Genomic DNA, 13,976 nt, shown 5'->3' on the forward strand with positions numbered 1-13,976 from the left:
ACGTCCCCGATTTTCAGGGACAGTCCCCGTTTTTGGTGACCTGTCCCCGGCTGGAGCTGTCCCCGAAAATGTCCCCTATTTTCTATTGGCATCTGCGGTCAATATGACTCTAGCTCTAGTGGGCTCAAATAAGCTATGAAACTGTAAGATCTACAGCATATTGGGAGCTGTGGCGGAAAAACTGCTGAAATGCCCTGCTGACAGAGCAACAATGCCATGCTACCTTGTCGGGAAGGAACGGGGCGAAATAATGAATTTTGAAAAACCAGCATTGTCAATTTCAAAGGGGACCCCTGACCGCTCTCACCTCAAGATATCTGAATGAGAATGGATTCTATGAGTAGTACCTATGAGTCTACCCTTTACAGACGTGTCCACTGGTCAACCACTCAAGCAAAAAGGTTGCGGGAGGCTTACGAGTTAAAAGCATATCACAGCATCACATGTCTGTAGCCCGTTGATCCAGACATCCAACAAGTGTTCACATGCTGGTTCCTGCTGTTCCAGGAAATCTTGAACAATGAAAAAACACTTAAGACTGTAACACCGAAATACTTTTTGAGATCTGAGGCTTTTCATAAAACATTCGGCACTGTAGGTTCGGACAGCCAGGCCTCATGCTGCTGGAGAACACTTTGACATTTTGTAAAGGGGCACAGTTAATTAAGTGTGTGTGTGTATGGGGGGGGGGGGGGGGGGGGGGGGCACCAGGGGCCTCTCCGACACCCCTTATTAATTTATTAATAAATGTAACCGGAATCATCCCCCTTTTCTATTTCACAGGTAATAACATTGGATATTTTAATGATATATTGATTGCCGGACTGGAAATGTCCCCGATTTTCATTTGAGAAATCTGGTCACCTTATCATAGCCTACTAATTAGAGCAACATATGTCAACAGCTACAGAAAATAAATTTGACGTTTATGTTACATTAGGTTAAAGTTTATTATCCACGGATTTCCAAAACGTATTTATTCCATAACTTTTCCAGGCGTGGAAAATGAGATCTTGAAATTCCAGGACTTTTCCATGACTGTGGGAACCATGGAATTTATGCTGACAGACAACAGTACAGCATCTACCAGCCACTCAGCAAAATGCATACATTGGCAGTCAAACTATGAATATGAATAGTCTGCTCTATTTTGTGATAGGCTACAGCACAATTCTCTTCACTGCAATGATTAAAAAAAAATTAAGTCAGGAAAGTTTGAGGTTGATTTCTAATAGTGAGCATCAGCTGTTGATGGTTAGATAGTGCAAAGCTTATAGGACAGAATGAGAGCAAATCCTTCCACTGCAGCCAGTATTTTAGCACCCAGCAACAATGCAGGAGATTTTGGCTCATTTGGAAAGTAGCTGGCTATTGTCACAGACTATGGGACACCTAACTATGCATACTGTCCAGTCGACCAATCAGAGCCTTAATTAAAGCCTGTGTGTATGTTATGACATTTACACCAGGAAGTACATTGGAATGTAATTATACATCTTTTTGATCCTGTTGAAGGAGTTTTTCAAAGGGCATTGGGCAAATTCCCAGTGCTGACAGCTGATAATTTAGGTAGCTCCATACAGCTCCTTCGTTAACCATTGAGGAATCCAGTTCTCATTGTGCTGGAGCTTTAATACAAGGATTGTCCCTGAATAATACTCTTTCAGCAATGATTCAGACAAAACACACTCCTCTGGTACAGTAGCATACTAGATGTGATTAGAAGAGCACAAATCATCCCAGCCATTTGATCACTTGTAAACACAGGAGAAATGTTCTTTATTACAGAGAGAAAATGTTGTGAATGCTTGACTATATTTGAGCCTTTAAATCAGGCTTGTTGGTCCAATGCATTTGGCAAATGAGTCAGCCTGTATGCTACATTATTCAAGGCTCACACAATCCACTACTAAACCTTCAAATACTAGAAAATGCCCCCCCCCTCCCCTCCCCCTCTTTCAGGTCTGCAGTGCAGTTTTAGTTTCGCTATCACATGTTCTCAATGAAAAATAAGACAGATCATATTCCTCTTTACAAGAGCAGTTTAGTATACAAATGTTACACAATATAATACAATTATCTAATTGACTCTATGTATATAATACAAACCGAAAACTTGACAAAAAAAGAAGAAGCATAACGTGATGTTAAACCTGAATCTAGTAGTACAGATATACAGTATTACAATATCAACCAAAACATGATGATACTGCATTATGGTATTACACCCGCAAAAAGAAGTGCCTTTGTATTCAAGCACACTGGTCTCCGCTGTATGTAACCTGGCCCGTCACCACAGCGCCCTGTCCACAGCCAACCTCACTAAGCCTGGCTCACGTTGGTCTTGGCTGGAGGGTCTTGGGTCTTGGGCCGTTTGGACTCTGGAGGCTGGCACACCGGATCAGTGGGAGGAGATGGGCGCTCTGGAGGAATACAAATGTAGGGATCAATGACAGAAGGGTTACACATGACAACACGGTCATGTGTACAATGTGTGTTCTGCTGTGTACAGCAGGATAAGGAATCCTGTGCTCCAAGACTGATGCTCATAGACTATTTGTGAGATAAACAGACTAGTTAGCATGCTAGCAACAGAAATGTAGCCTTTGTTGAAAATATCAGTCAGGTTATCCCACTGACATATAAAAACATCCTGGGATCAAATCCTGCCCAGGACCGTTGTCATCATCATCTACCCAATCTGTCCTGACTCTCTTGTCTTTGAACGCTTTAATAAATGTGAAACTTTTTCACATTTTTTGATCCTATTCAAGTGCATCAGAATTTGGGGTGCTGGTATGCCTTGAAACCTGACAAGCACCTTCAAGCACATATTCTTCTCCACATACACCAACAGCTGCACCTCCAGTCACCAGTTGGTCAAGTTCCTGAAGTTTGTGGATGACACCACACCACCCTCATTGGGCACATCTCATCAACAGGAACATTCAGAGATTTTGTCATTTATAGGTTATTGGTTTTCTTTGTCTGGCCCACTTGAGACCAAATTGGATGGCATATGGCGCGTGAGCTGAAATGAGTTGGACACCCCTGGCATAATATACTATATACAGTATATATATATATATATATATACTATATAATATACTACTAACCGTGTTTGGCCTTCTCAGTGGAGGAGGGAGTGAAGAGTGAAACGGCAGCTGGAGATCGGCAGGCAACAGGAGTCAAAGATACTCGCCTGGAAACAAATGGAAAAAGCAGATCAGTGGTATGAAAGAAAAAGACCGGTAGGAAGGAATATAAAACGTGAAAACACATCACAATAAAATCTCTTCCACAATCAACAAGGTTCACCCTTACCAACCCACTGCATCATCCCCTAGTCTGGTCTTCTGCTTCAGTCACAGTCCACTAGTGAACTAATCAAGACTGAGAAGGCAGACACAGTCACTCACAGACACACACGCAAGCCCTCCACTGTCTATGATCAGCCTCTCTGAGTGATCTTTATTCTATAATCAGTGTGTGTTGGGGAAGGGGGGGTCCCCACGAATCCCCCGGGCAGGGCTTTGTTCCCCCTGCCAGTAACAAGCACCCGTAAACCAACAAAAACAGCTTGAGCTTACAGAGTAGACCCTTAAGACAGTGCTACATTTAGAATAGAGAGATATATATATATACATGTATATTAGGGGTGGGGGGAAAAAATCGATTCACTTAAGTATCGTGATTTTTAATGTCACGATTTTTTGAATCGATCTTTTATTCCAGAATCGATAATCGCATTTTTTCTGTTTATGTATGAAATGTAACCACTTTCATCCAGCACATTAGAGCGCTTCCCTCTGCTCCGTGGCTCATACAGCCAATCATGTACCTTGTTAGTACAAGTGACACGGAAACAGCCAATCATTTAACAGACAAACTCCGAGTGCACCCGCACCCATTCACACACAACTAATCATATCCCTTGATCCAGAGCCGAGAGTCCCGACATTTCCTGGATGCAGCACTGTCGAGTTGCAGCAAAATAGACAGTTTGTGTTGTACTCTGAAAGGGTTTTCCCCCCCTTGAATCAAATTGTACATTATCAGCTTTATTTTAGCATGCAAAAGTAGCGCGAGACCCATTCCTGGCTAATGATCGAGTCTCGCATTTTGGTCCTCCGCTGACGCCACTCGTTTGATCTCACCCGGCGTTACAAATAATTAGATGTGGGCGAGTTTCAATACGTGTTAACGTAACGTGTTAACATGTGTTGTATTAATAAGCGCCCGGGAAATTAACGTTAGTTAACGTGAATTGAGCTGCGTGGCACCCGCAGCTCAATTCCCTTCTGTGAGCAGAGACAAAGTGTTGGAAAGGTTTTACTTGTACCGGTACTTTGGGACAGGAATAACTCATTGTGTCATCTATTGAGCACACAGCTTATGACTTTATGTATTCTGCTTGGGCGGAGTCTTGATGGGTATATACAACTGATATGGAGAAATGTACCGCATTTTCAGCGAGGCAAGGCTTTTTCTAGCCCAACTAACGGCGCACGGTCCCCAGCGCGGTCGCCCTCCAGCCCTACATAAGCCTATGGCATATTTGTATATATAGTCTCTAGTCTCAATATAGTCTCTAGAAGTGTATGATTCAATTTTCCCATGTTCTAATCTAGTGTAAAAAGGCAAACTGAAAAAAGAAAAGAAACAAAAATCGCAATAAATCGTAATATCGAATCGCAATAATCATAGAATCGCAATACTTAAGAATCACAATATATATCGAATCGGCACCCAAGTATCGTGATAGTATCGAATCGGGAGATAAGTGAATCGGCACAGCCCTAATGAATATATATTCATGAATGAATTAATATATATATATATATATATATATATATATATATATATATATATATATACACATATATAATTAAGCAATATAGCATGAGAGCCAGTGTGTTGTGGCAAATATATCCCGCTGATATATTCCGCAGCGGGATATATGCCACAACACACGCAGCTCGAGTGCTATATTGCTTTTATAAAACGGTTTCCAAGTATGATAATATAATAATAATAATAATACTATAAGTCCGACTGGCATGGCATTCTGATAGTCAGTTGAAACACTACTGTAAGGCGGGACCTCTAGCAAGAAGATAGACGTGCGGGTGATTTGATTGGATCGTTCTGGAGACTGAAGTTGACATTGGCCAATCCTGGCGCTTGCTGAGAAGCTGAGAGCTTTCTGCAAAGCCCGACACGCAGCTCGAGCGCAGCGCTGCATTCTCAGCGCTTGCTGAGAAGCTGAGAGCTTTCTGCAAAGCCCGACACCAACTAACGTTACGGGGTTAAATGCGGGGTTAACAGCCTTTTTTTTTTGCAAAGAAGACATTAGCCCGCGTCTATTCTTGTACAAAACATAATTTTCTGCAAAGTATTAGTAAAGTTATAAGTGAAGATCGATTCACAAGGATCTGACAGCTGTCTCCGCCATTTTGTTTTTTCTACATTGTCATTTGAGGTAACCAAAGCCTTTTAGTAAGAGAGTTGCCATGGCAAGAGTGGGTTACGGTATTTATACAATGGCTGTGAACCAATCAGATTGCTTGATTTGAGAGAGCCGTTTTATAAATATATATATATGCTGAGACATGCTGAGCCCTCCCTCACGAGTATCTTTGCCAGATAATGAGCTTAGCTACTTTGTCATCATGAGGGAGGTGGTAGGTAGGTGGATGCAGTGTGTCCTGTGTGTTGACAGACTTCCTCAGTCTGGCTCCAGTCGACACACAACATTTGAATAAGAGTTCAAGGATTTACATGAATTACTATGTTGTATTCTTCTCTGAGAGAGTTCATGCCCCGGCACTTCTCCCACTGCCTAGTGCCTACATCTGAGTTGAGTTTGTTTGAATACCCTTAGTGAATTATGAATTTCCCAGACAATCTTGCCAGAACAGAAACTCTAATATACAAGGTTGACATAAACAGGACATGGAGCTCAACTGGAATTGAGGACACTAGTCATTTTAGCCTTGTACACGCTCACAGATATGGCTTGTAACTGCAAATCAAACACACATCAATGAAAACACCCACATAGTTGAATGCTGATATAAACCATGAATAACAGTCGACCTTTCGCACACATGCAATAGTGGCATGCGCGTGCACATGCACATGCACACGCACACACACACACTTACCCCTCAAGTGCCTTGGGGGGCCTACATGTGACCAATCAAAGCACCCCCGTGTCTGTAAAAAGCCTAAAACCTTACCTAGGGCACAATAACATACATTATTCCCTGTTCCTCACACTGACGATGCTGATGCTGTTTGTGCTCACCTTGGAGTGGGCCCCTTGGGCGTGGTTGTAGCCTTAGGAGTACTGGGCCCAGGAGTGGTAGCGCTGTGGAGGACTTTGGGGGTGGAGGGAGTGATGGAGACAATGCGTGTCTGGGTTGAGACGGAGCTGGTCGGGGTGAGAGGGGTGATGCGAGGCTGGGTTGAGGAGCTGGTCGGGGTGAGAGGGGCGATGCGAGGCTGGGTTGAGGAGCTGGTCGGGGTGATGCGAGGCTGGGTTGAGGAGCTGGTCGGGGTGATGCGAGGCTGGGTTGAGGAGCTGGTCGGGGTGATGCGAGGCTGGGTTGAGGAGCTGGTCGGGGTGATGCGAGGCTGGGTTGAGGAGCTGGTCGGGGTGATGCGAGGCTGGGTTGAGGAGCTGGTCGGGGTGATGCGAGGCTGGGTTGAGGAGCTGGTCGGGGTGATGCGAGGCTGGGTTGAGGAGCTGGTCGGGGTGAGAGGGGCGATGCGAGGCTGGGTTGAGGAGCTGGTCGGGGTGAGAGGGGTGATGCGAGGCTGGGTTGAGGAGCTGGTCGGGGTGAGAGGGGCGATGCGAGGCTGGGTTGAGGAGCTGGTCGGGGTGAGAGGGTCGATGCGAGCCTGGGGAGTAGAGGGGGTGCTCGTGCTTCCAGATGTTGGGGTCTGAGGTGTAGAGGCTGCGGCTTTTGGTGTCGAAGGCTTCCCCCAGCCCTCCAGGGTGTTGAGGGTGATCCTACGTGGCTGAGGTTTTGTCTTGGCACTAGGGGGGTTCTTCTTGTCCTCTGGGCTGGCGAGAGAGGATAGGGCCGTGGAGGGGGCATCCTTACCAAGCCTGGTCTGGGATGTGGCAGCCGAGGAGGCAGACATTTGAGGCGGGAGGACAGGAGACGAGTTCCTGGCCACTTTAGTCTTCTTGCCCTTTTTCTCAGGGCCACTGCTTGGGGTAATGACCTCCAGGGCGGGGGGCTCCTTCAGAGGAGTGCCCAGCTCTCCAGGAGAGAAGGACAGGAAGGAGCAGTAGCCATCTGTGGAGGACACGGCCAGGAAGGAACCGTCACGAGACCTAAACAGGATATGATAATAGGCAAATGTTAATGGCTGGAATGCTAAAATATCAATGAAATCATAGCCACCGATCTTTTTTTAACGAATCCTTATGATAATTATCAAAATAACTGTGTGTGGAATAAAGACAATATTACATCCGTTGTGGATGACAATTTCAAAGTAACTGGCTTACATAATGGGCATAAGCAAAAAAAAATATATATATATATTCTAACCAGGAAACTCCTATGGAAATATAGGACAATAAGCAAGGCTGCGCTGGTTTACCAGGTGAGGTCACTCAGTGTGTGGTAGTGGATGTTGGACACCAGGCCAAAGGGAAGCGTCTGCTGCGTGTCGTACAAAAAGACGGAGTCCTCAGATGCCACTGCGAACACCATGCGGTACGGCAACTGGAACACATTGGGCAGAGCGCTGACAGAACCATCTGTGGAGCAGAAGTGTGGGGGGGGGGGATTACGAAACCAAACAAGAAAAAGGACAAAGTACTGAGACTCAGAAAAGAAGGGTTGAAGTAAACGCTCAGTCTAGTGTTAACAGATGGGGGTGTATGATGTCCTTGCCTTCTTCCTTCTTGGTCCTCAACTCAAAGTACACTGGGCAGCAGCGCACAGCCAGGGTAGCTTTGGTTGGACAGGGCAAGTGAGCTATAGGCCTAAAACACATAGGAGGTAGAGAGGTTTGCATGTTGATTACCATGACCAGTGTGACTACATGATGCGTGCACACTTGCACAGCAATGTCATTCACAATCCATCTGTCGATGGCACAGGCCACAGCAAATAGTCACCTCTTGAGTCCCTTCCTGGAAAAGATATAGGTGGTGTTTGTGACCGTTTCTCCTGCCTCCACACATCCCGCTGAGAAGAAAAGAGCAGGCTGCAACTTACAGTATATATGACCTCTACTCGCAGGATATGACATCACAGGATGTTTCCCCAGACAGAGCCCAGTGAATGTGTGTGTGTGTGTGTGTACCTGGGGCAAGCAGCAAGGATCCGTCAGGTGTGAAGGAAAGGCGTCGAAAGAACGACCTCATGCTGTCATCATGGAACATCCTATAGGGCTTGGCCTGCAACGATACACAGATGACAGCCACACTAAGAGAACGTATGTCATTTGTGACATATGAGCCTTTGAAATGTGTGCCAACAGGCACAAGTTAAGGGCTCTCGGCAGCTTGGTGGTGTAGGCGAGTAAGGAGACCGTCCTTCAACCAAAAGGCCTGGGTTCAATCCCCTATGAGGGTAAGCAAGCCAAGGACACGATCAAGTGTCCTTGAGAAGGACCCTGAATCTTTACCAGATTCAGGGTGGAAAGACAAGTCCTCTTCTAGAGTAGGGGTAGGTGATATGGACCTAAAATAATATCACGATATTTCTGCGATAACGATATTCTTGACGATATGACAATATACAATTGCAACAAAGTGTTTTATAGTGTTGTCAGCATAAACATAAATTCTGCCTTCAAATATTAAAATTTGCCTTCAAATATTACTGTGGTTTGTTGCCCATGCTAACCAAACCACTCCCACACTATTGAAGTCACCCCCCTTTTTGGAATTAACTCCTCCCCCGTAGAGCCACTTTCAGCCATGCTTGTTGTACGTCACACCATTATGCAGCGTAACAGTGTGACGTCATTACATCAACAAGTCGGAATATTGTCATTATCATGACATCACGAGATGCATTTTTGACGATACGATATTGAATTATAACAATATATCCATAACGATACGGCACTGGCACACCCCTACTTCAGAGGTCAACAAAGCATGTCTAAATACTGACCTCTCCGTCGCCAAGAGGCACAGAGCTCATCTTGCTGACACAGTAGGCCTTCTTCCTGGTGTGAGTGTTGTACACACGCATCACTCTATGAGGGAGGGAACAAAAAACAAAAACACCTTCAACATCTGAGTCCCGTTTGTCAGTGACTTCACTTCAGGGATCAGCACTGACCAAGCAACCACAATTCATTTCATTTCATGATCATTACAGCAGAGAAAGACCGAGGACAGTCTGAAACAGGACGAGTGTGTGCTTTCTACCTGTCAGAGCTGAGAGTGGCAACATACTGCCCCAGAGGATCCCAGCTCACCCCCTGCACATAGCTCTTATGGTCATTGAAGATGCAAAGCTTCTGACCTAAACACAAAACATGGTTATAATTGATGAATCAAACATAATAGTCCATCAGTATTCCATGTCTTTTGCATCGTTGAAATACTTCAGTCAAAAACCATTTACCACACAAGACAAACGACACTTCACGTATGGATTGGAACACACAAACAAACATGATGCTCATCAAACCTTTGGTGACGTCCCACAGGATAGCAGTGTTGTCCACAGATCCAGACACCATGGAATTTCCATCGCGGGTCCAGGAAATGTCATAAACATCCTCTATGTGTCCCCTAAAAACAAGACATTTCTCAGATGAATAATAATAATAATAATAATAATAATAATAATAATAATAATAATCCATCAAAAAAACAAGCTGCTGAATAGTATTGAAGCTTCATTCCACAGAGCGTGCTACAGTTCTTGCTCACCTTAGTGTCTTGACCACAGTCCAGCTCTCCTTGTTGAGCTGAGCATCTTCATCCTCCTGGAAGACCACGGTCTGCTCAGGCTCCTTACTGTCATTGAGCTTCCACAGCAGAATGGCAGCATCTGCATCACATGAAAACATACAAGTACAGCAGTTTTCATTTGGTGTTGTCAAGTCACTAGAGCAGCAGAGCTCATTTTATTTCATAGCTCTGTTTTGAGAATAGCATCATCTGTGTCTGCTGGTCTTTTAAACCGTGTGTGACTGATAAATTCAAGGAAGCAAAGATTTTCCAAATGTCAAATATAGCTTCCTGGAGTGAAACCCTTCCAATTTTATTGAGCACAGCAAATTCAGGTATACCAGGGATTAATAAAGGCATGGTGTGTGTGTGTGTGTGTGTGTGTGTGTGTGTGTGTGTGTGTGTGTGTGTGTGTGTGTGTGTGTGTGTGTGTGTGTGTGTGTGACATACCGTCTCCTCCAGAAGCAAGCACCTCGCCATTGGGACAGAAGCGCACCACGTTGACGGCCTTGGTATGTCTGGCCAAGTTAGACAGAAACTCCACCACCGCCTTCCCATCTGGGCCCTTCTCTACCCGCCACAGCTGATATCAGAACAAAAGATCAGTAGGATTATTCATTATAAACTTTTAACAAAATATCAACTTTCGAAATGTCCATTTAGAAAATGAATGGGGAACTCTCTTCCAGGGCAGGAGGCGTCACGTGACTGTTCAGCGCTATAAAAGGTATATTCTATCTACACCATACTTTTGGACAAGTTATCTGAAGTCTCTCCTGAAACATTTTATTGAGTGTTTGAAGATGCAATCATCACTAAAGCATATGTCATGCCAGAGAGCCAATAAAAACAGGTGTACTGGTCAAAGTTGTCACATTGACATTTAAGGTGTTGATTGAGTCACTGTTGGGGACAGTTCCCTTGCCGATGCGCAAGAGATCCACACAGAAGAAAACAGTGTTGGGTGGGCAGATCCATGTGCTTGGAATAAGCCTTGTAACAAATTGTGTGATGTCCAAAGTCACACAATTGTGTGACTTTGGACATCACACAATTTGTTGCAAGGCTTATTCCAACCAAGTGCATCGATCTGCCCACCCAGCATTTTCATCTGTGCATCATCATGGACAGTGGTGTACTGCTGCCGCCTGCCGGAGCGCACCGCAATGTTGCATCGCCACCCCTGGTTGAAATTCATACACATTTTATTGAGTGTTTGAAGATCCAATCATCACTAAAGCATATGTCATGCCAGAGAGACAATAAAAGAAATGCAATGATCAAAGTTGTCACATTGACATTTAAGGTGTTGATTGAGTCGGGGACAGTTGCCTTGCCGATGCGCACAGAGATCAATAAGCCTTGGAACAATTGTGTGATGTCCGAAGTCATACAATTCTTGCAAGGCTTATTCCAAGTGCATGGATCTGCCCGGCCAGGTAGACAGCAGACAGCCCTTCTGCTTACCACAAGTTCTACTCTCCCTCCACTCTCACCTTCATCTCTCTCCCTCTCCTCATCCTCCTCACTGTGCACATGGGTGCTGCAGCAAACATACCAGTAAGTTTGGCACATTTGGCAGCATTATGCCTGAAGGGCTTGACTTTTTTCAGCCCGCAATTTCTCCATGCCTCCCTTGCATTTTGTCATATCCATTTTGGCACTCTGCAGGGAGGGGTTTGTGATTGGGCCAGCCCAGTGTCTGTCAATTAAGGGGGGAAGGGACAGGGGACAATGGGCCTAATACCTGTTTTATGGGCTGGTCAGACAAAAAATAATAATTGCCTGACTGGCCCATTAGGCATGTCGGCCCACCGGGAAAATGCCCGGTATGCCGGATGGCCAGTCCAGCCCTGCATGAGCGTCATCAATGATGTCACATGTAACAACAGTATGCTGACTTTTTTTAATTCTCAGAATCTTGACTACTCAAATATTTTTTTTGCATGTGGCCTTAATCCTCTTCGGTAGTTTTAAATTGTATGTGGTGGAAATAAAATAAAAAATCCAGGCGACCCCATTTGAATTCCAGGTGACCCCACGAGTCACAACCCCAAGGTTGGGAACCACTGGACTAGGCTTTAGTAACATTATGCACCAATTACTTTGTTTTAAGTGCCCCCAACATTTTGTAAATGCCCCTAGTTTTTAGAGAGTGGGGGCCACAAAATATTTTTAAAATGTCCTACACTGCATGTAGTGTAGTAGACTAATTGTGTACTTTCCACTTGGTTACACTCTCCCTCCACACAGTATAAAACTATGTTGTTAAAGGAGAATTCCGTGTTTTACCACCTGGACGTGGCAGCAGCTCATATCCTTATTATATCATACGGACATGAATGTTACCCGCTGTATTTACCTCTGCCAGCCATCGCTCTGTTTTCCATCCGAGGACTCAGTTGAGAGCTCAGAGCAGTCGATCAAGCCGTCATGGCCGTCCACGGCATGGTAAACAGTGTAGGATGCTGGATATGTATCTGATTTCGATAATATAGATGATGCATTTTAATTTGATGGCTGCCCGTATTTATTTGAGCCCATCCAGACTGACGTCATTAGGATTACAAACTGAGGAGTGGGGGGAACGTGAGCTGCTACCTCTCTACCAGCAGACAGCAGACAGAGCCAGGGTGAACACGCTGCACCAAGGTAAATGCAGCGTTCATTGTCTCAATGATATAAGGACATGAGCCGCTGTGTGTCGGAAAATAAGCTATTTACAGTACGTAAATACACGCATTACACATGCCCCGTATTCCTCGTTTGCAGGCCGCTGCTTGGCGCGTAATAACGTTGTGGTGGATCCATAAAACGAACAAATGGAAAAAACAGGTTGACAAAGCTGGAAATAAGGTCCAGGTTGTAAAAAACTGAATCCTTTGTGACATGTGACAAAGACGTCACCCCAGTGTACAGTACATGGCCATTAAAGTGAGGTAAGGAACACTCAGCCAATTTTCAACTAGCTTTTTATCATTACAAAATCAATAGTATATCAGAAAACGAAACAGTTTTGCAGGCATTAATTTAGTTTGACAGTTATTGAGAGTTGATTTGGGTTAAATTGTGGACCAGTGATGTCACGCATGCACAAATGACATCACTGGTCCACACCTTTAACTCAAATCAACTCTCAATAACTGTCCAACTAAATTAATGGCTGCAAAACTTTAGTTTTCTGATATACTACTGATTTTGTTATGATACAACGCTTGTTGAAAATTGACTGTGTTCCTTTCAGACAGTTTGTGTCAGTAATGACAGCATAGTAGTTCATCACTTAGTGTAAAGCTTTAACAAGTGTACTCCCTCCTCCCTTACTAACGTTACTCACTCTGACTGTGGTATCTACTCCAGCTGTAGCCAGCCGGTGAATGCGTCCATCAGCGTTGTGTTGGAAGTCCAGGCTGTAGATGGGCTCCTTGTTGTGCCATGCAATCTCACACGTTACCACCTTCATGCTAATATCCGACACCCACTTCAAACAAAACAAACACAATGTAACGTTAAAGTCATCACATAGGTTTCAGTGAGTTAACACTAGCTAACATACGTTAGCATTCATACCGCCATTATTATTAAGTCTGGTAATCCGTTAACTTGCGGATTAACGCTAAATTTACACCGAACAATGGTTAGCTAACGTTAATGTAGCTAGTACGTTAAAACCAGGACTGAAATAGTGCAGCTAACAGACTAGCATTATCGTCAACCTAAACTGGGTTAGTTAATGACGTCCGTTGATTTTAGTCGCATAAATGAATAAAACAGCAAATTCAGATACATATGCGACGTTAGCTAACCTGTATGTGCGCATTATACATATACACCAGCTATAACATTACCTGCTTTCCAATTAACTAACGTTACTTCAAAAATATTTCCCCCTTGGTCCTGCGTTGAACAGCTGAAGACTTCACTGTGTGGATTTCCCGCGTTCGATTCGCTCAAAACTTCCGCTGTAGGAGGCTGCTGTGATTGGACGAGAACCCGGAACAGAACGGAGATGGGTACGCTTGATTTTTATTCCCTC

General features: G+C 44.5%; 1 protein-coding gene across 1 annotated transcript; it reads right to left on the reverse strand.

The window, feature by feature from the left end:
* Nucleotides 1–1,976: 1,976 nt before the first annotated feature.
* Nucleotides 1,977–13,842, reverse strand: chaf1b (chromatin assembly factor 1, subunit B). Its single transcript, XM_083638691.1, has 15 exons — nt 13,789–13,842; nt 13,278–13,421; nt 10,391–10,523; nt 9,920–10,040; nt 9,675–9,778; nt 9,410–9,506; nt 9,150–9,234; nt 8,332–8,425; nt 8,144–8,213; nt 7,917–8,008; nt 7,621–7,780; nt 6,763–7,348; nt 6,311–6,402; nt 3,117–3,202; nt 1,977–2,423 (listed from the first exon to the last, which is right to left on the reverse strand). The coding sequence occupies exons 2-15, from the start codon at nt 13,401–13,403 to the stop codon at nt 2,323–2,325; spliced, it is 1,947 nt and encodes a 648-aa protein (XP_083494817.1). The 5' UTR covers nt 13,404–13,421; nt 13,789–13,842; the 3' UTR covers nt 1,977–2,322.
* Nucleotides 13,843–13,976: the final 134 nt, after the last annotated feature.

Source organism: Poromitra crassiceps, assembly GCF_964638095.1.
Source record: "Poromitra crassiceps genome assembly, chromosome: 6".
In the NCBI taxonomy this organism is placed as follows: Eukaryota; Metazoa; Chordata; class Actinopteri; order Beryciformes; family Melamphaidae; genus Poromitra; species Poromitra crassiceps.